Genomic DNA, 24,226 nt, shown 5'->3' with positions numbered 1-24,226 from the left:
AGGTATGTTCGCACAAGCTCGCACGGATGACTACTATGACATAATACGCAAAAGAACTGCCTCGTTGCTTTGTAGAGTGCGGGCCAGTACCAACCCCATCCTGGCTACTATAAGCCAGCCGATATGACTCACCTATAGCGCGGCATTTTGAGTGTGTCATGACTCATGACCGCCACTAGGTGAGTGTTTTATTGCTGTAATGTGTACCTATTGCTGTATTGCTGTGTTGTCTACTTTCTGTTTTATGTTATGCTTACAATTAGCTTTAAAATCTTCAATAATATATAAGTACTAACCTAAAACGATCCAATGGGCAGTAATGACCTTTATATTCACCATGTTAATTACTGTAGGCGACTAAAGAAACAACATATTTACTGGTAGGTATAAGTACCTAACAAGAAATCCACCGGTGTTCAATTTAACCTTGACCATCTAACGTCACCAAAGGGCAGGATATTACCATTGCTTAGAATAAATAGAAAAGTGGAAGAATCCACTTGGGGAAGTCTTGAACTCGTCAAACTGCATCACTGGGCCATGCTCATCCAAAGAAGCTATCAAAACCTTACTCAACAGCGAATGTATCAACCATATGGGCCTTTAGAATGGGTCAGAATAGTGGTGAGCAAAGTATAGACGGGCCATATCTGTCGGCCCATATCGGGCCATATATCGGCCCGCCACCGGTCCACCGGTCCTCAAATGCATTTTTAGTATAAATCTGGCCAGCCTCTAAAATTTTGGCCCCAATGAAAAAACTTTGCCCACCACTGGGTCAGAATATAGCTGGTTTATCAACGGTCCGCTGCTGAAAGTGCTGAATCTCTTCGTGAATTCTAGGCCAGCTTGTTCTGCGGAAACCAATTTCATTTTCTTGTTTATCCACGTCCCGTTAAGGGCTTTAAGGCGATTGTGAGGGAAGTCCACATTTTCTAGTAAATCTGTAACGAACTGACCTATTCTCGTTAATTACTTATAGCTTAAATTTTGAAACGTAATAAATACAAAAGTCTTGACAAAGAATACCTTTTTGTACCCTTTGGTGTAGAAACTCTAGGTCCATGGGGCCCCAGCGCGAACAAGTTGTTCACAGAAATCGCGAAGCGTCTGGTTGAGGTAACTGGTGACCGAAGAGCTGGCGACTTCCTCGCTCAACGTATCAGCATTGCGATACAGCGAGGAAATGTCGCCAGCATCCTTGGTACAATGCCTCAAGGGCCTATTTTAGACATTAGCTAGCTTTTAAGTTTAGTCTTAGTTTCTTATATAATTATGTAAATATGTTCATGTAAATAAAGAGTTTAAATCTTATAGCTATAGTCAGTTTTGATATCAATGGTTTTGAAATATTCTAGGTACATTTTTAATGTTTGGCGATCTACATCATTAAAATTTTCCACTGTAAGTCCGTTTTCACATTATCCGATCCGATATCGGATGTCGGAAGGATTTCAATGGAAAAATCCAAGATGGCGCCTGTAATGTATGGGATATCGGTCCGACATCCGATATCGGATCGGATAATGTGAAAACGCACTAAAGTGGCAGACAGTTGAGCACAACTTACGTTCTCTTATGGACTCGAGGGTGAAATTGCAAGTTGCATACGTACAATCACGCCTGTATCTCATAAAGGGCTCATAAGGGGTAGGCAGAGCACATGAAAGTACTCAAGCTTCAGCGCCACTCTTGGCAATCAAAAAGTTGAGAAAAACGAAACTGACATTGCAGTGACAGGTTGCCATCTTTCCGCCTAACTACGTCACAATTGAACCCATATCCCACAGTCGATTTCTACGACACCCATGGGTAGAAAAGGGGTAATGGAATTATTTAATCCGTCACCACCATAGCTTCATTGTACGTTCAAATTCTACTGTCAGTCTGTTCGGAAAGAGAAGAGCCAAAGATTGTATAGAGCCCCATACATTCCACGACATTTCTCGCGGACGGACTAGTCGGTTTGCGTGCCTATATTAAGTCCACCTATTTCCCACGACAATGACATTCGCGCATGCGTGCTGCCACTCATTAGCACTACAAATGAGGCTGAGCAAATTAAACATCTTTGGCACAACTAAGCGTTTGAAAACCATACTATGGCGAAATAAGACACTCATGTGAGTTTTAGGCGTTACTATGTATGTATATTATGTGTATAGTGTAAACATCACGGAAAAAGTATGTAACTTTTAGTTTTAGTAAGAAACCGCTTGGAAAAAAAAATCTGTTACTAATTTGAAATAAATTTAATTGACAATTGTTTTTAGTTATAGAACAGAATATATAATAGTAAAGTTAGTTCAACCTTACTTGTCTAATATAGTAAACAAACGAAACGTAAAATATGGTCAAAGACAATTACTAGTGATTGGAAGTGTCGATAAAATGATGTATTAACGATAATTTCGCTGCTGACGTCATCAGAGGATTTTCAATTTGACGTCACACAATATCTATGTTAAAACCAAAGTTTAATTTTTTTTCGTCACATTTGCAATAACCCTGTGAAAAAGGCTTGCCTCACTTTCGCTTTCTTTAGAAACATTATTAAAATCGGATCATGGCTCTCGGAGTCATCGGTGAACATAAGTACATAAAACATAAATACGAAACTGAATACAGAACCTCCTCCTTCTACGTGAAGAAGTCGGTTAAAAATCTGATAAATTATTGTAGTTAATATCAACGCATTTTTTTCCAAGCTATACAAACTCAAACGTTATATCGATCGTTCATAACGATAAGTTGTTATCCCAACATTACTACTCAAAGACAATCTAGACTTCGTAATGTGAGGTGTTTTTGATGTCATCCGTTCGTAATTACAATTATTAATGAAAATCGTTTTAGAAATGATATTATCCAGTGGTTTGTTGATTGATTTCAATACTTTGTGAGTTTATTTAAGTGTATAATAACATTTTAAGTGATGGTTAATGTGTAATTCCAGAGAAAACTGAGATAATGTTTTCCAGCAGTGTTTGTTTACATGATTGGACAAGTAAGGCTGAACTGAGTGTACCGTTTTGCAATACCCTATAGATAGATAGATAGATAGATGATTTATTTCACGAAAAAAATTACAATATAAGTTTGTGTTTCTGTACAAAAATATAAGAATTCCCATCATGATCGTCATAAAATTAAAAACTTAAAGATAACAGGAATAATATTAATAATAAATCATCATATTGTGTCCCCCAATAAGGATCGTCATTTTCCAAAATTTAACAATAAAAACAAATTAATAAAAATTAAAATTAAAAATTAATTAACATAAGTATGTAAATACTTACAAATCAAAATACAAATCGATTATTAAAGGAATGTCACACACAAAGATAAAAGATGAAAATATAATGTCATTATTAAATTTCAATTTAAAAATAATATCTCCCAATAAGAATCGTCAACAAAAATAAGTATAAAAATAACAATCTTAAATAAAATTAAATCTCCCAATAAGGATCGTCATTTACGTAAAAAATATCAAAAATAAAACAATAGCAATTAATAATAATAACAACAACAAATCATCAAAATTTCAATTCCATATACTCTTTTATTGAGTATAGAGGATTTTTCACCAAAAGGTTTCTCAATTGACGCCTGAATGTTTCGTCACTTGGCTCATTTCTTAGTTCGGCGGGTAGGTGCTCGAAATAAGTCGGTCCGATGACACGAGGGTTCCTTGTTGAAAGTGCCATGCGACGAGGGACACTTTTTAGGCGTCCTGTTGATCGTAGCAGTTTCCCCGGACAGTGTACTCGTTTAAATTGACTTATGTTGTTGCGCACGAACATGAGTACTTCGAACATGTGTTGTGAGTAGTGAGTCAATATACGCTGCGAAACAAAAAGTTCTCTGCAGGGGTATCGGCATTTCACTCCAACAAGTGTCCTTAATGCCTCTTTTTGTATTAGGAGGACCCTGTTAGCGTCTGTAGAGTTGCCCCAGATAAGCGTACCGTAAGACATGATGGAGTGAAAATGAGCAAAGTACACCTGTTTTAGAGCTTCACTCGAAATAAGTGGTTTTAGTTTTCGCAACGCAAAGACAGCACTACCCAACCTACTACAAACACTGTCGACGTGGCACTTCCAATTCAGATTAGAGTCGATCATAAAGCCAAGGAACTTACTCTCGTTGCATAGTGGCATCGGACAGCTAGCCATACACGGTGGCAGTGGGACCCTCCGACCAGAGAACAGCATTACATTTGATTTGGTGCAGTTAAGTAAGAGCCCATTTGCTGAAAACCAAGTTTGTAACTCGGTACACGCATCGCTGATCTTTATGCTCAGCTGGTCGTAAGAGTCTGCACTTACCAACACGGTGGTGTCATCCGCAAACAATACAGACAAACCAGTTGCAATGTTCGACGGCAGGTCATTTATAAATAACAGAAATAATGTGTTTCCGAGGGCTGAGCCCTGCGGAATACCAATATTTATATCCCCCACGTCAGATTGCAACTGCTTTCCTTCCGCAAGTATTTTGACTACTTGTTTGCGGCCTGACAAAAAGGACGAAAACAGTGAGTGTGCTTGGTTTTGGACGCCATAAAAGGTTAACTTATTCAATAACAACTTGTGATCTATTACGTCAAATGCCTTCGACAGATCACACAATATTCCAGCCATTTTATTCCTATCGTCCATCCCAGTCACGATGCAATCGAACATCCTGTACGCCGCGGAGGTGGTTGACATTTTCTGCCTGTACGCAAATTGGTTGTTCGTAAGCAGGTTGTTCGATTCCACGTGACTCATTAGATGGGACGACAAGACAGATTCAACTATTTTTGATAATGTCGGTACTATTGTAATAGGCCTATAGTTATTGACATCACACCTGTCGCCCTTGCCTTTAAAAACCGGACATACCCTAGTGCTTTTCAAAACATCAGGATATGTACCAGTTTCGAACATCTGGTTTATGAGGACGACAAGCACGTCGCCAACTACAGGCCATATCCAGTAAAGGACATTTGGGGAAATATCGAAGGCATCTGCAGTATTACGCTTTCTTAGCATTGGCTGAAAAGCCTTGTCCAAGGTCTCGCGAGTGACTACTGGCAGAGTAAATTCAGGCACGTCAGACGTTCCTAAATACATACGTACATAATCTGTGGACTTTGACATATCACTTCGTATTACGTACTTAGAGGCTACAGTAAGAAAATGAGAATTAAATGTGTTTGTTAAGTTCTTTCCTTCTATTATTTGGTTTGATGTCGGGTCACGTAAAGAAATGCATTCAGATCTCGATTTTGTACCTACTTCTTCATTTACAATTTTCCAAATTTCTTTCGATTGGTTTCCACTACTCATAAGTCTATTTTCTATACATACATAAGTCTATTTACTATAACAGGGTTTCATGTCGTGCCTTGCCTTCTTTTGTCTTTATGCATGCGAGCTGTATGTGGTCACACTATTTCCAAATAGAAATAATAATTCGTCTATTACAAGAGATGTTAAAAAATAGGTAGTGCAATGTATTTAAATACAAAATGCAAATACTTTGGTTTTTTACCTATTTCAAATAAAAATACAAAATAGTTTTACAAAAAGGTATTTAAAATACAAAATGCAAAATAGGTATTTTCAAAATACCTTTATTCAAATAAAATACTTTTTTGACATAAGGTAAAACTTTTATTTTAAAGATGTGTTTAAAAACACCGAATCACCAGAGAGCCCAGAAACCTGGCTCTATAAAATTAACACGTTAAAAAGTGAAGCCAAAAATGGACTGTCTCCATGTCTTTTACCTAATATTATAAAAATCGAATCTTATACTTTTAAACGAGCAATTCTTGTATATTTATTTATTTATTTATTGAAATGAAATGAAATGAAATATTTTTATTTTTGAAATGAAATATTTTTATTTTGCTTGAAATATGGTACAAAAGTTGTTCAGACAATATTATAAATAGGTAACACATATTTCACCATCATCGGGCATCTAAGTCTATACAATTATATAATAGTCAAGGCCAACTTAATGAAGAAAATCAGTTTATATGCCGTTTTAACACTGTAAGACTTAACTTATATTGTACGTATATATAATAATATCGGCTTCTTGTGACTCCTTAGTAGGTACGTACTTAATTAGCATTTGTTTTTGTACCCAATTTCATTGACAGTCTGATTGCGATTCTGACACCGCGCCAACAAGGCGGGTCAGGGCCCTAAAGGAGGATCCTTTGCATAGTAAACATTCATCATTCATTCCATATTCATTCATATAATCACGCCTGTATCCCAAAAATTGGTAGGCAGAGCACATGAACTACTAAGTCTCAGTGCCACTCTTGGCAAAAAGGGGCTGAAAAAAATCCAAATTGTGACATTGCAGTGACAGGTTGCCAGCCTCTCACCTACGCCACAATTTAACCCCACATCCCACAATCGACTTCTACGACACCCACGGGAAGAAAGGGGGTGGTGAAATGCTTAACCCGTCACCACACAGGGAACATAGTACATGATGGTTACAAATATCCCTTTGTAAGTATTGTAAGTACCTGAAGTTCTAGAACCGAATCGAATAGGATAGTGTTTTGTTCCTGTCTGTAACAAGCTTACTCGTACTGTCACCTGCAAAAGTGCATAAAGAAATTATGAATGAATTCATTGATAAATTCGCCATGCACTTTTGCAGCTGATAGTACATCCATACTTAAATATATTCATACTATTCCATACTATAATATTATAAATGGGAAAGTGTGTGTCTGTTTGTTTGTCCGTCTTTCACAGCTAAACGGAGCCACGAATTGACGTGATTTTTTAAGTGGAAATAGTTGAAGGGATGGAGAGTGACATAGGCTACTTTTTGTCTCTTTCTGACGCGTGCGAAGCCGCGGACAAAAGCTAGTAGTATTACAAATGGGAAAGTGTGTCTGTCTGTTTGTCTGTCCATCTTTCACGGCAAGACGGAGCGATGAATTGACATATTTGTTTAAATGGAGATAGTTGAAGGGATGGAAAGTGAAATAGGCTACTTTTTGTTTCTTTCTAACCCCCCCCCCCCCCCGCTTCCCTAAGTAAATTATTAAATATTTAATGATAAAAACATGAGGTACATTGAGCTGCGAAATTGCTTGGAGAAATTATAAATGAATTCATTGATAAATTCGCAATGCACTTTTGCAGCTCACTGTCTATGGAAGCCATGCCACATATTAATAATAAGTTACTAACGATACTGACTGCGGCATAACATGAAATAATATCAAAATAAATAAAAAATAAATAAATAAATATTATAGGACATTCTTACACAGATTGACTGAGGCCCACGGTAAGCTCAAGAAGGCTTGTGATGTGGGTACTCAGACAACGATATATATAATATATAATAAATACTTATATACATAGAAAACATCCATGACTCAGGAACAAATATCAGTGCTCATCACACAAATAAATGCCCTTACCGGGATTTGAACCCGGGACCGCGGCGCAGCAGGCAGGGTCACTACTGACTACGCCAGACCGGTCGTCAAAATATATGAGCCGTTATCTGGGTAAAGGGACCGTATTCTAGATGGCGCTTATGTCCCGCGGCATCGTATTTGTACACGAACATCGCTCATAACGCCGTGAGCGCCATCGTCAATAAGGTCCCTTTTCCCAGAGAATGTCACACATTTTCCATGGTTTACCTTTCATATGATATTACGATATTAGTGTTATCTAGAGATGGGCCGAATATTCGGTAAATATTCGGTATTCGGCATATAATTCCGTTGCATTGCCGAATATTTACCGAATTAACAAAGTAAATAACTAATGAAGATCTTACGTATTCCATTGGATAATAAGCTCCTATTTTAGTAGCTTTCTAAGGAACTACTAAAAATGCGTCAAAATATAAACACAATTGTTTTCAAAGAAGTTAAAAAACCGTAGTTTAAGAGTTAAGAAGAGTTCAGAGTTGTTTTTTAACTAAGTTTTAGTTATCCACTAAATCATAAGAACATAATAATTATGTAAGTTGTAGTATGTATAACCATGATCAATCATTTCATAGTTTTAAAGATTAAAATTAACATTCGCTTTAAAAATATGGCGTAACCGAATATTCGGCCGAATGTTCGGTTCGGTAAGAGCTGAACCGAATGTTCGGCCGAATATTCGTATTCGGCAAAGTCCATATTCGGCCCATCTCTAGGCCTGTTATCTAATTTTGCTCAAGGGCTGTAAGCTGCAAATGATGAAAAAACTGTTCTCCACCCATGTTAGTAAAAGTACAACAATTACGTAATTTTATACATAATTGAACTATAATATAATCACGTATTTACATTACGTGTTTACCAAATAGAGCGTAGATTCCATTACTCCGCAAATGATTTGACCTGAATGATACAATACTTAACAATGTATACATTAAAAACTAACGACCTTATATTTTGAAACTATATTAAAGTGCATAACTACGATACAAGATTAAAATTTTGAAAAACCTCCGACTCAGTGGACCGAGTCTCATCAAACATGTCCAAAGAACACTCCCGAATAATTCAGCTTTCAAACCAAAATAAAAACGAAATCTGACTCGGTTCATCCGTTAGAAAGCTATGCCACAGACAGACACACAGACAGACAGGCACGTCAAACTTATAACACCCCGTCGTTTCTGCGTCGAGGGTTATTAGTTCCATATGATAGGTCTATCCCGGCGCCACTATCTATGTGGCGGCAAAAGAACTATGCAATTTAAAAACATAGTACAGACAGTCAGCAGCAGAAGTGCCGTAGCGGGCAAGGTGTTCAAAATGAACTTGACACGATCTTATTTTTAAGACAATAAGAGCGTGTTAGGATAATTGTGAACACCTTGCCCGCTACGGCACTTCTGCTGCTGACTGTACTTACTTCTTTTTTGTATATTTTGCTATTTAATTTGTGACTATTTTATAGATAGATGTACGCTCGAATTTACAAACATCTTTACAAGCAGACATGTGACAAATATAATTATTATTTACATTTCTCTAAGACAATGACGAAAGAATGTGTTTTGCATAATTATATCGGGAATTATGTTGCTTGGAAATATATTTAGAACTTGACTGTACCTACTCAGAAAGATACATCATACGATATAGGTACCTACTTCGCTTTAAAGGAAGGATACAAAAAGAATAGGTATTTATCAGAACAATATTTACCCAACTATTCCCATGTGACATACAAGCATACACACACAAGCACTATCTATATAAACACGTTTATCAATGGACATTCGTTTACACAGTTGAGCAAGCCTCCATTCAACCGTGAAATCTATTCATTTCTATTTTTACAACACACATTGATTAGCGCGCCATCTATGAATAAGCGTCGACACTACGTGAAGTAGCGTTCAAGTTAGCACTAGCGAGCGAATGACGCCGCCGGTAGATGGCGCTAAAATAAAAAAAAGGGTCTGTTTTGACAGCTCGCGTGCGGACGCACCAAACGCCAGTACCGCTAATGGCCGCTGCTAGGGTGGTTCGCTCCTCGTGCTCGCAGCGAGTCGCTCGTTCATAGCTTGTTTACTTTATTTACATCACAGTTCTAATCATTATCATCACAGTGGCAAGTGTCTAAACGAATAAAGTTCAGTGTTGCAAAGGAATTGGAGATTATAAAGTGTCGAAAGTTTCGTCGCGATGTGCGGTATCGTTCGCGTTGCGTTGAAATGAGAATGCATCGCCCGGTGTGAATTTTGTGGTGTATCAAAATCAAATGTTCAGTTCGAGAGGCGCTATGTGTAACCGGCAGCACTCGCAGGCGTGTTTGAACACGTCCCTGTCTATAAGACAGGAGATACAGAGGTTTGAGAGCGTGCATCCTTCTATATACGCTCTGTATGACCTTGTGGAGTTGGTGCCAGATCCCCTACTGGCTCAGCAGATTCGTGACCACGTCGTGGCTATAGAAGGTAAGCTGTTTATCATGATTTTGGCTATTGTTTACGTAGTTACGCTGTCTCTAAGGACGCTTAGATAACCTATATTGCTCTCGCTTTACAATCAACAGCTATTATATGCTCTAGTTTGCAAGTAGTTAGTTTTACCTTGTTAATAAAACAATACGAACAACCATATTGTTTACTTAAACCCATTATCTCACAAGACGTAACAAGTACTTAATAAGACAGTTGCCTACCAGTGATTAAGGAAAACACAGTAGAAATAATGATGTACTCAACGACATCTCTAAATTCAACCTTATTTCCTTAACTTTAGATTTATGTGTGCAAAACTTTACTGTACTCCCCCACACCACATGTACAATTGTACAGGCAAGTTATTAATGCGAACAAAGTTCCAAAAGTATGTATACACAACTTTAACGCTTACACGTTAAGGTTGTAGCTATATATTTTTGGCGCTTTGCCCGCTTCTTTATTTAATACCATGACTACTAGCTAAATTCAACCTTAACCAGTTTTCTTAAGACTCGTGTACACCCCCCCCCCCCCATACTTACCCATTTAAAGTTCTGAGTCACTCGGGAGCTACCTGCGTACTATATCAATCAGGAAGGTTACACGCTGTCTGTGTAGGCCGGAACGGTATAGTCAGCAGAAGAAACTATAACAGCTAAAATAAATGGAACCAGTGAATGGTCATAAGCTGAGTTTCTCTCATTCATCAAAATTTGCAGCAATAACTTACTGGTCTAGCAAGTTATTGCTGCAAATTTTGAGACGCAACTATAGGTACGAGTGAGTGGCAAATATCTGCATCTCTTTCTTGCATATAATTCGGTCTCAAAACTTGTAGCAATAACATGTTGCACGTCTAAACTCAGCTATAGATCTGCAAACTAAAATAACGAAACTAGGGGCCCATTTCTCGGAGCTACAAGTTACAATTTACAAGTGGTTGTCAATGTCTAATATGACAGGTTAGAAAGAGACTTCTGCTTGTAACTTTCAGTTTTGGTCAGTGTGAAAATTGTTGGTAGAAAAGAAAACGCTTCCCGAACTAATGAATGGAAATTGTCACAAGAGATTTTGTTAGTAGGTATCTGTTAGAGATATTTATTCCTTTATTAAGCATTTGCTGTGTACGATTATCACCTTGGTTAGAATTTCCAAGGGATAGTTAGAACAATTGAAATTCAACTTTTTTCGAGCTGAGTCTAAATTTTTATTACGTCCAGGCAAAATCTGAAAAGTTGGATACTGGCATCTAAATTCTGGCCTTCTTCTATAAGAAGATTATAATTATACGGACCACAAAACGTACTACGTATAAAATAAAACGTTGAAAGAACAGCTACACTTTTCAAGCTCGGTCAAAGAAATATTGGTATATATTTCTTTTCAACGTGGTATTAAAGGCGAGAAGTAGTTGTCTGAATAATCCGGATCATTTTATATCATGGTTATTTTTGTGCCGACTGTACCGTGTTCAAAAGGTAGCGTTGTCTAACAAGAAAACCCTTCGACCTATGCAAACATTGGAAACCCACAAGGCAATGTAGTGAAACAACAATGATATTTGTGTTGAACAAAAGATCCGATGGCTGCCGGTTATATTTGATTAGTTGGAGCAAAAAAGGGAGAAGAAGAAAGGTGTATTTATATGTTTTTTTTTTAAATTAAATTAAATTAAACATGATCAATACATGATTGCATCAAAACATATTATACATGGTTCTTAAACTAGAACTGATAAAACTATTTATAGTAGTAGTAGTAGTAGTAGTAGTAGTAACTTTTTATTGTACAAAAACACAAAAATAAATATCAATAAATAATATTTATCTGATAAATAAAAAAAAATATCCGACAGGCAGATACAAAAGGAGACGGCGGGAGGTTGACTAAAACCGATGGGAGATTTTCAGACACTAAGAAAACCTTAAAAATGAAAACATTTAACATTTAAACAAACATATCAGAAAAGGTAAATTGATTACCATTGGAAAGTAACACATTTTGTGTATTTTTTTTAATTCAGATACTCATGAGGACGACCGATGGGATAAAAAGTACCTAATTATTTTTGGAATATATTTACGGGTAATACATGTTAACAGTAAAATCTATCTATGTCAATTAGGGTTTCTGCTCGAGAGTCTCGAATTCGAGAATTCTCGAGAATTTCGGCTTCATTCGAGACGAGAAAAAAATGACAGGTACTCGAGAGTCTCGATTTCCGAATGTAAAGTACGAACTGAAGGGAAATGCAACCTTCTACCTTCTGCCCGGTCTGCGAGGCGGTGGGGACGGCGCCGAACGGCGGCCATAAATTTGGACGAGATAAAAGCGATCTAACCTCTCGTTCCAACGTAAGCTGGCAGAGATTTTGGCTAGTTTTGACAGCCTCGTATTATTTAAAAGCGAAAGCGCAGTACGAAAAAGTCGAAAAAGCGCGTTCATGTAACCTTCGTTCGTCGATCGTTAATAAGCTGCGACGGTGGTGGCACTGACGGCATACGCCGTAAAGCCGGTATGGCTGAAACTCATAGCAGTTTCAGCCATACCGGCTTTACGGCGTATAACCTAACCTCGATAAGATTTGAAAGAACAGAGGAATCACGCGTAAAACTAACGTGGGATTGGTTTGAATTAAATTTGTGTATGGTGCCAAAACTTGGACCTTGAAAAGCTTTGACGTGGCTAACATTGAAGCTCTTGAGATTTGGTGCTGGCGAAGACTGCTAACTTGGAAAGCCAGAAGAACTGACATCTATATTTTGCAAAAAGTGAATATCACCACACGGCTTCCAAAAATATGCCAGGAGTGAGTGACCCATAGATTATCCGGACATATTATGAGATCACGAATTGCATAAATTGGCGAATTTGTGTGGGGCTCGTTAGAGATGGTCTGACTGTATGAAGAAATCGAGTGGCGGCAGCGTATACCATGCACCGCGTCCAGTCAGTCACATGGCTTATGACCGCGTTCAATGGTTGCACGCTACTTGTGGTCACGATCCTCGGCATTGAGGAAACAAGGAAGAAGTTATTATAAACGTTTAATTTCAGTGACATTATGAGTTAATGCATGACATTTTAATGTACCTCACTCCTGCACAGGCGGGGCAGTTAAAGTCGTTGCCAAGGATTATAGGTATTATTATCAGGACTATAATTGTAGTTTTCTTGTTAAAATCTGATTTATGTTTATTTAAAAGAAAAAATTTATTGTTCCTACACATATTTTATCATAGCGCGGTGCGATAAAAATACTAGTCATATTGTTGTTTACTATTTTGTCGAAATTTTACAGTTTATGAAAAAATACTCGAGACTCGAGAAGACTCGAGACTTTGGGCTCGAGATTTCTCGAAACTCGAGACTTCAAATAGGTCGAGAAATCAGAAACCCTAATGTCAATATACAGAACGGATAGGCAGAACACATAAGACTGCTTAGTTCGCTTAGCAATTAAGGGGTTAAACAAAATTGCGATATCCCTTATGATACCACAATACAGAATTCATTTAATGTATGACGACACAACAGCTAATAACAAATTATAAACTTTTGCCAAAACAAATCAGGTCCTCAATCCATACTAATATTATAAATGGGGAAGTGTGTCTGTTTGTTTGTCCTTCTTTCACGGCAAAACGGAGCGATGTATTGACGTGATAGTTTAAAACACTGATTTAAACTTTCACGATTATTACACATAATTATTTTAAATCGGGACCACGGGGACAACACCGTCCCTGAAACGTTGGAGGTCAGTTTAATATGTAGTCATACGCGATTAAGTCCCGATTTAAAAATAATTATGTGAGATAGTGAACGGATGGAGAATGAAAAAGGCCATCTTTTGTCGCTCTCTGACTCCCTACTTCCCCAAAATGGGGAATGGAAGTTTGTATAGAGCATTCCGCAAGTTTCGAATTTAACGCAAGCGAAGCCGCTTGAAAAAAAAACTAACTAACTAATATGGCTCTGTGATCCAAAGAGAGTCTTGGCCTCCAAAACGAGAGCACGCCACCTATCCCGATCCTGCGCAGCTTCCTGCCAATCATCGGCTTGTAGCTGACACAGATCCGCCATCACACTGTCTTCCCAGCGGTATCTGGGCCGACCCGCCGGGCGGCTTAGGCGGCTATCAGTTGGTCTTCCCAGATACGCTCTCTTAGCAGCCCGATCCTCTCCCATTCTAAGTAGTAATAAATATTTGCCTACAAGTACCCAGTCTTTGTCAAAGAGAACGAAGTTTATTAGACTCACTAATGCATCTTACAAATGCAAGAGAGAGTTTGTTTATTTGTTTCTCGCTTTAAGTACCAAGTCGATCAGCATTTGCATACAGATTACACATAGCTCACGTTTGTTGAATGACGTAGGTATATCTAGATTAAGCTAGGTGGATAATGGTAGACTAATCTAAAGGATAATGTATGGTATGTATGTATAATTGTATAATGGTCTAACCCCCTTATTCATAAACGTTAATTAAAGTTATGAAGCCGATAAAGTTCGTTTGTCCCTTTCTATCACACCGATACCTCAGAAAGGGACAAACGAACTTTATCGGCTTGATAACTTTAGTGAACGTTTATGAATAAGAGGGTAAGTGATTTTCGACGATTTATCTACAGCTACTAAAACAATTGAAAGTGGAAGGCTAAAGATGTTTCATCTATTTCTCGATTGCGAAATCTCGTTAATGATTTTTAAAACACCCAAGGTTATGATTCATGATTCAAGACCAAAAGGAAAGTTATGGTGACCATATATTATGTAAAAGGATTAGAAAGGATCATCGATTCTTTTAAATATTTCCGAAAAAAAGATACACTGAAAATGTTCCTGCGATTAAACCATAAATCTGAAATATGTAGATTTCTGTTATTCAGATATGGATAATGATGGCCATAATGGTGTTCTTGAAACTGAAGGAAAAAGTATGTAATACTTATAAATTTTCTTCTCTGTTGCTTTGACTCGATTGGATTGGATCCCATTCTGTGGTGGAATATAACGCCATCAGTAACCCTACATACTCGGTATTATAATCTTTGGGTAGTCAATTTTTGGCCAAGATCAAAACTTATTTAACATTACTTCTTACACGAATAGGATTTGCATTGTTTTTGTTTTAGGCAAACTTGAGACAGCTATATCCTGAGGTTCGGAAGTCTGCGAAGTTTGCAAAACACGGGTAAAGCCGCAAGAACACATTATACAAAAGCCATACATCTTCTTTATAATATCCTCAGCCAAAATGCTTGGGGTAATACCTTACCGAAGTCGTTAACAGGACAGCCACTACCAAGGGTTTTCGACGTGAGGGACATCGCGCTGTTCCTGTCACACCATTATATGATATAACAGCCAGTTTGGGAGCACCATTATTAGCGGCCTGCCCCAACTACGCATGGGAATTAAATAAAAATGGTAGTAGTAAGTTAACCGTATAAAAGGTCAAAGGCCATCGTAGACTTTTTAGTAGACCTATATAAGAGGTACAATGACCCCATATATTGTTTTGTTTCTGAATCGGTATAGGCAGCGTATTCAATTACTTCAATTAAAGCTTTTGATAACCACCATTTTTACCGTCTTGATCAACAGATATCGGAATATTTCAACAAATTTAGTCGCTCAATTATCATTCTGTTCGAACGCGACAACTGCATGAAAATCCGTTCAGTACTTTTTGAGATTATCTCGAACACACACAGGCACAGACAGACGCGGCGGGTGACTTTGTTTTATAAGGTGTAGTAATAATATTAGGTATTAATATTAATACTAGCGCCATCTAGCCGAGCCTCAAACATAGGTGTGACGCGATCCAAACTAGCATATTTTTTTCTTGGTGTTTCCGAGGTACATTGTTTCTTAGACTTTGTCTTAAATATACCGAATAATATATGTCTTTAAGTATTCTAAAACGTCTTAAACTCAAGGTACCGGCTGCTCATAATATATGGTTTGACCTACAAAACTCATTATCGTCGCCGTTAGTGGGTCGTTTCAGGTCTAAGGGGAAATCATTTTGGAAATTGACCTTTATGAACGTATGGGGATATTAGGGACCTTAAGATGTGTTTGGGACTTGTGTCTGATGTGAATCGTATTACCTTAAATTTATTTTAGTAAATGTGAATGAATAGTAGGTTTAATCGTACCTATAAACTAAATAGATTAAATATGCACTATGCATTAATTCCGAGAAGTATAACCAAATACCTTCGATATCGCAATGCTCGCATAAATTAATGAATATTGTGCAAATAAAACCAAATACGAACATATTTACATGAGCGGGATTCACAGAGCACAACACATGATAATGATGTCGATTACTTTATATGTACAGTACATAATTAATTGGTAGTTGTTATCTCTTTATAATAAAATCTTATTGACTGTCAATGATGGAGATGAGGATTTTGTGTTGTACGCGGTATGATCATTTACTCGCTCATATCATATCATTTTTAATACCCTCCTGTTCCCTCGCTTTGGACACACAGTATGTACAAATTGTACATAGACCGCGGTTAAGTTTTGACTTACGGTGAGACTCAGTCAATCTGTGTAAGAATATCCTATAATATGAATTATTTAGTACATTAGGCCCCAATTAAGTTTTGACTCTTTGTCAGTTTGATAGACTTCAATTTAAGCTACTAGATTTTGAAACTCGGTTATCAGAAATAGAAGAATAATAAACGCGCGTGCCACGCCACGCAGCAGTCTAGTTCACTACCATGCGTCTACACTTGTAACATTTCGACGTACTCATGGATTGTGACCGTGTCAGCACGACTTAGGGATCATCCCCACTCAAGAGACGCATGTCCGGAGGCGAGGAACAGACGTCCGCGCCACACCGCCTGAATGTAATTTAAAAAACGCCTCCTCAGTACATTTTGTATAGGAAGGACGCGCAAGAGACGTCTCTTGGCGCGCTCCAGGCGGCGCGGCGCGTTCCGCGCCTCAGGACATGCGTCTCTTGTGTAGGGATGATCCCTTAGATCGTCCACATTTAGCGTAACATGTTCTGTTCGATGCCACGTAGTCCGGTCTGTCTCCATGTCACAAGTGTGGACCCAGCTTTACACGGATTTGACTTCAATATCAATGTATCACGCTCTCCATACTCTCTCAAAGGTTTTACGTAGAATGTGTCCATCAATTATGAACAGCATACAATTCCTGAAACGGGAAACGCACATCCAACTCATATCTGTTTCTATACGCCTGACATTGGCATTTCTGATAATCGCATGATACCCGTACCACATGTACAGTCAACCAATTGGAGCCGTAGGCCACTGTAGAACTGTCATAGTGACGTTATAAATTGATTGTAAGAAATCTCTTACTGCTTGTAATTTTAACATAGTTGTAGATGTACGAGTAGATCGGCCTAGGGTTCCAATTGGTTTAGTGTACAACGTGTAACTTCTCATTAACCCTTATATGCATAGTGATGTATATATGCATCATGCATTTTGACTCTATTAACAGCATGTCAAAATTCAAATTTGAATAAATCTTTGTCAAGGTTATACACATAATATAATCTCTCATAATTGGATGAATTGTACCTACTCTAATGCGCGAGTGTTTCTGTCATTACGTCTAAAAGTCGCTTTTCTTTCGAAAATGTGACGTGGATAAAGGTTTTGATAAGCGTCATTTTTAACCCCCGACGCAAAAACGACGGGGTGCTATAAGTTTGACGTGTCTGTCTATTTGTCTCTCTGTCTGTGTGTGTGTATATCTGTGGCATCGTAGCTCCCGAACGGATGAACGGATTTAGATTTAGTTTTTTTGTCTGAAAGCCGAGTTAGTTGGGAGTGTTCTTAGACATGGTTCATGAAAATCGGTCTACTATGTCGCGGTCGGGGTTTTTTTCAAAATTTAAGGTTAAGTTATGTATGGAATTGTAGACATCGCTCCAAACAGGACGTACTTGCGGCCACTCTTTCGTATTGCTCCTCGCTCTGTTATTATTGGTCAAAGTGATATGTTCTTAACTGAGCGAGTCCACAAAGTCGATGGTGTTGAAAGTCATGCCAAGAAAATCACAATGGTTGTCTAGTATTTAGGGAACCTTTTTTATTGGAGCTGGAGAGAAAGACCACAATGATTCCAAGCAGAATATGAAAAAAGTTCTCAAATTTGCACAGAGACGTTTACATCATCCAAATAGTCCATTACCCGTGGTAAGGGTGAAGTGAATGTGGATATTGACAATTGCCGATTGTATTCAGGAGAACAATGATGTCTATTCTATCGCCAGATTGATTCAATGTAATTTATACCTACTGAATTACTGATTCCATTTGATACCAATGTTCATTGATTCCCATTTAGCCATTTCAGCTATAGTATAGTATAACTCTTAGTTAAATGGAATTAGTAATTATTGCAATTGGTATGAACTTATGGGACATTTATTTATGCTTTGGATCAAAACATTTTTTTACTTCATGGGGCCCATTTCTCGAAGCTACAAGTTACAATTTACAAGTGGTAGTCAATGTCTAATATGACAAGTTGGATAGAGATTTCCGCTTGTAACTTGTAACTTTCAGCTTTGAGAAATATGGGCCCATGGCGTCATAATCTTATGGTTTTCTTTTCAAAAATTTTTCTAAAATAAATAATGGTTTTATCCGCTGTAATGCACACAGAAGTTCCTTGCAAGCAGGTATCGATAGGTTTGCAGAAATCCTTATTGCATAGTATAATCATCAAAGAAAATGTTATTCATTACATGGATTCCTAACAGTCTTAGGCCGGCAACAGATGGTCTTAAAATTCATAATCTAAAAAAAAAATATACGATGTGTCAGACCAAATAGAATAGTATTTTATGCAATAGCCGTTTAAAGGAGGTCAAAAAAGACGAGTGGCGTGGGTAACAATTTGAGGCGAAGCCGAAAATTGTTATTAAAACGCTACGAGTATTTTTTGACTCAGTTAAACACCGTTGCATACAATACTTTTTAATACAGTTGCTCAAAAAGTGCCCGTTTTTTGGCTGTTTAGCGTGCGAGAAGTTGTATTTTACGAACTAGTGCGTAAAAAGTATATACGTTCCATTTTACGACTCCTTACCGAGCTGTTTTCATATTAGTCTAGTTTACTAAGACAGAATAAAACTATGAACATACTATTAAGTGATTAATATTTAAAACGTTAATATTTCATATGTAATTGTTTACTTTTAGTCATACTAAACATAATTTATAAAATGGTTTATACTTTGAAAAATCGGTCATAATGAGTCGTGTAAATAGAACATGATTGGAACGAAACGCGTCTTCTACCTGTCAAAGTAGAGGCGTCTACCATGTTTTAACTTAATGCACGTTCAAGAAAACCTCAATATGTTACGCGATTTGTCATAATTATTTTACGTTATTTGCAATACGTCGGGGCATAAATGGATCGATTAAATTAAAATGTAGTTGTACATTAAACAATCGTCCCAAATCGTAAATGTTTATGTTTTTATGGCACCCAATGAAATAAATTATGTTAGATGAATAGCAAACTCGAAAATATGCACGCAAGTTTAAAAGCTTCAAAAATACGCCTTTGAATTGTCAAATAATCCGTCAATGTCCATGGGAAAATTGATAGTTCGGATTGTTTTATTTCGTTGTAAGTAAGTAGTAGTATTTTTTCGCAACTGTATTAAAAAACGTCGTTCGTCACACGTGCGAGAATGTCATTCTTCACTCGTCCCGAGATTTGCCACTCGCGTGCCGCTCGTGGCAAAATGTCTCGGGACTCGTGAAGTAATGACATACTTCTCGCACTTATAACGAAATGTACTATTTTCTACGACCATGCACTTAGTTTTTCATTGTTTTTTTGAATAATTTTCGTGAAATTCACACTGTTTCCTGTATTTTGACGCAAAGGTTTGCACTGTCAGCTCAGCTGCCCAAAGCCTTCCCGCGCACGCGCGCAGTATCGTTATAACAATGCGTTGCCATGGTTACAGAGCCAAACAATGCGTTTTCAGGTTTTTCGTTACTGCGCGCATGCGCTGAAAGCCGTCGGACGCTGGCTTTGGGAATAGACTTTTATGTAGGGTTTTAAAGATGTATGCACGACCCTGTAAATGACGAATAACAGTTCGGGAGTAGAAAAAATTCATAAGTAATCTTAAAAATTAAAAGTTGCGAAATTGTATGGAAATCCGTGCACTCGGTCTGATTTTCATAAGATTATGATTTTCAGATTATGAATTTTAAGACTGTTGCCGGTCTTACTAAAATAAAAAATTACATTAAAACCTCCGCCACACATAAAGCGTTTTGATAGCGTAGCGTTAGCGGAGCGCAATGATAGCGGTGCGCGGCGCAACGCCAGCGTTCATCCGGCGCACCGCTATCTTTGCGCTCTGCTGACGCTCCGCTACCGCTCCGCCTACCGCTATCAAAACGCGCATGCGTGGCCTAGCTTTAATTCCCCATGGCGTGTACGCTATCGACTATGTATTAAAACTCATGGTAACAGAGAGTGAACATGTTTTATCAATATCTGACATACTCTTAATGTATCATATATGACACAATTTTAATAAACGACGCCTACGTTGAAATAACGACACAAACCCTGCGTCATGTGAGTGTAAAAAGATATAAGGATCTAAAAATAATTGAGGGCAGAGGGTGCGTGGCATATTTTCCCCGCAGGTTATTAAAAACTTTATATGGATGAACGATATAGAGTAAATAGGTCAGGTATTATGAGGGTTTCCCCAAACTTATCGATACGACGTCCGCGTCGATACGTCTGGGGAGACCCTAAACCGTCAGAAACTCATGAATCGCAGGTGGGTATTTGAATGTAATGAACCTACGTAGATACCGTCAACGGCATAAATAAGTGATGATTGTTGCACCTTGTCGCTTTTAATCGTTTGACAATTTCATATGACATTTTATACACGACGTTAAAGCGACAAGGTACATAAATCATATCTTATAGGATTTAATGATTTTCAAGTCGTAAACGACTTTCTAACTTGGTTTCTATTAATTAAATACGTCACTTAAGTACCTTATAATTGAATTAATCATTCGGAACGTGTAAAGGTATGTATTATCATAATCATTTTTTTTTCTTTGCCTGCTTCGTTATTTCTTTGCGCCTCTTGAAGTGTTTTCTATTAAAAATATATATTATAATTGTAAAATGAGTGACTAGTGTGACTACACACCTAAGGAGTTAGTTTCATAATTTCGTTGAATTAATTTATATATTTTTATCAAACTTGGTGACGAGATCGATAAGTAGTAGAGAATCAAATGCAATAAAAGTTGGCAAAATAATTGTAGACAATAAGTATTAATTCCTTCAAGAATAAGTTATTCGAACCTGCCAAATTTTATTACGATGTAACAATAGAGGTACAGTAAAAAAATCTAACATAATTTGTGATAAGGCAATATTGTACGATTTGTAAGCAAAAGCAGTAAGTCGATCTCGGAAACATTTTGGAATAGTAAACTTTATTACAACGTATTAACTCACAGTATTGTTTGATCTTCAATGTGAGTGCTACTGCTATGCTAGGATAAGTATGTTTTCCTCTCATCAATCATCCTCGGTGTCAAGGTCAGAGCCAACGAGACGTTTACAAAAAGCTATTGTTATTTCTTATGGGGTTTTTGCTCTGATTTGGTTTATCTAGGCAGGACGTTCGACAGCTACTCAGATATATTTTCTGTATGAATGAAGGTACAAAAATATCTGGCAAGATGTTGGTAAGTGCATTAGGGTAATTTCGAAAGTCGTCTACTTGCGAAAGTCGTATAAAAACCACCTTTATTTCCATCATATCAAGATTCCCCTTTCGAAATTACCCGAGCATTTCTGTGATTCGAAATTACCCTAATGCACCTTATTTAGAGTAGGTAGATATCCATTTAGATCGGGTTTATTTAAAACAATAGTTACCTATTTGTTTTACAAGGGGGCAAAGTTGTTGTTTAACTGCACGAGCCCAATATTGATGATTAATACTGACTCAGAATGTGGAATCTTGAGCGTTGCGAGGGTTTCAAGGCTCGAAGGTTGCTGCCAAACTGCCAGTTTTGCCACCGAGTGAAACACACAATTTTTCACCACCGCAACTGGAACAAAATTAGTAATTTTACAGTTACTACATCAAACCAAATCAATTCCATCAATCTATTCAATATTTATGATTCAAAATGATCATGTATTGGTAAATTCTACCAGCTAGCCAAAGTGTTTTTTTTTAAATGGACTTACTCTTGGCCACAGACTAGCCAAAGGCAAAGACGGCCTACGATGAAGTGAGCTCGCCCAGAAGATGCCTGTTCACCCTAGATTTGAAAATTTTCGAAGAATCAAGAGGTGAAAATAACTATTTATCGAGCTGATTCATGGTTGTATTGATGTATCTCACTCACGCAGACTGATTAATTAACAATTAACATGACGTACTAATGAGGGCACTATTGTAATTGGATTTACTCATTAGGGATCGGCCTTGAGGGTGTAAGCAATCCCTGTTATTTATACATTTTTTTAGTGCCTAGATTTGGTTGACCGTCTTACTTGGTTAGAAACATAGTGATTAAGATTTAAACCATGTGATTCATAATGTTGGTCAGATGCCAATTAATATATCATGTCCATGACTGTTGCAGGACTAATGCCAATTTTAGATGATATGGAGACGTATACGTATAAATCTTTGCAGAGGCAAGGTTGAAACTAAATGTAGCACTGTATTTGTTCACTGTATTATAGTTTGTACATTTGGATCACGTCTCCGATTTTGATAAAAATTGGTAGGCCGATAGAGTCCATGATGCTGAGCAAGATCCACTAGGTTTCCCAAAATGTCCTAGGTTGTTTGTATGAAACCTTCCTTTTTGTTACCAGATTTCTATACATTTTCGGTAACAAAAAAGGAAAGTTTCATACAAACAACCTAGGACATTTTGGGAAACCTAGTGGATCTTGCTCAGCATCATGGACTCTATCAGCCTACCAATTTTTATCAAAATCGGAGACGTGATCCAAATGTACAAACTATTTGGGAATTGCTGCTATGTAGGTATTATTGATGCACTATCAGCTGCAAAAGTGGATGGCGAATTTATCAATGAATTAATTCATCATTTTTCCATGCACTTTTGCAGCTGATAGTACACAAACCGTTTTAATTACTATCTTGTGACACACTATCCTAAAGTAATTATACATTTACAAGGAATTATACCTTCCTCAAGAATCACTCTATTGGTACGCGAAAACTGCATGAAAATCCGTTCATTATTTTTTGAGATCTCGAACAAACAGACAGGTGTCATTTCCTCAAAGGTTGATTGGAAGAGATCCCATTAAGGGATAAGTCCGCCTACATTGTATATGACTGACTGTTTAACAGTGTCTCTTTTGTTTCCTTTATCCATACTAATATTATAAATGGGAAAGTGTGTGTGTCTGTTTGTTTGTCCGTCTTTCACGGGAAAACGGAGCGACGAATTGACATGATTTTTTAAGTGGAGATAGTTGAAGGGATGGAGAGTGACATAGGCTACTTTTTGTCTCTTTCTAACGCGAGCGAAGCCGCGGGCAAAAGCTAGTGTACAATAAAGCTTAAATACATACATACATAACATACATACATACAGGTGTAATGGAGGACTATGTACTAGTATAGAAAAAGTAGTTTACAAACCCATATTCGAATGTAACAGGGTTTTACCACAGTATAATAAAGAGTACTATCGTACAGTATGGCCACTCCTGCTCCCCGCTGAAAGTGCCTCCCACCCCCTCTCGGTTACCTCACAGTTACCGCCTGTCAAAAACGCGAACAGTCGACCTGTCATATGTCACTCATACAAGCATGGTACGCTTTCACCTACACGAGCTTAGACTAGCTGTGTGCTAGGAACGCGCCTCTTTCATATATATTTGATCGCCAGTGTCCGAGGTGTGGTTTTACTACAATGTCAATATTATTGTAAACCAAAGAATAACATGGTAACATTGAATCATACTTGACATAACAAAGACATCTTACGTTATGTAACCTAAACCACAGTATAATAAAGAGTATTATCATACAGTATGGCCACTCCTGCTCCCCGCTGAAAGTGCCTCCCACCCCCTCTCGGTTACCTCACAGTTACCGCCTGTCAAAAACGCGAACAGTCGACCTGTCATATGTCACTCATACAAGCATGGTACGCGTTCACCTACA

The 24,226-nt window shown here is 37.7% G+C and overlaps 1 protein-coding gene across 1 annotated transcript in view; it reads left to right on the top strand.

The window, feature by feature from the left end:
* Positions 1-9,511: 9,511 nt before the first annotated feature.
* The window catches only part of LOC125242008 (centaurin-gamma-1A-like), an 87,298-nt gene continuing 72,583 nt past the window's right edge, over positions 9,512-24,226 (top strand). Inside the window, exon 1 of the mRNA XM_048150707.1 lies at positions 9,512-9,954. Coding sequence (XP_048006664.1) covers positions 9,759-9,954 — 196 coding nt within the window. The 5' untranslated portion in view covers positions 9,512-9,758. The remainder of the gene's footprint in view (positions 9,955-24,226) is intronic.

This window comes from Leguminivora glycinivorella, unplaced genomic scaffold, assembly GCF_023078275.1.
Source record: "Leguminivora glycinivorella isolate SPB_JAAS2020 unplaced genomic scaffold, LegGlyc_1.1 Scaffold3, whole genome shotgun sequence".
NCBI classification, from domain to species: Eukaryota; Metazoa; Arthropoda; class Insecta; order Lepidoptera; family Tortricidae; genus Leguminivora; species Leguminivora glycinivorella.
This window is presented reverse-complemented; position numbering and strand designations above follow the sequence as displayed.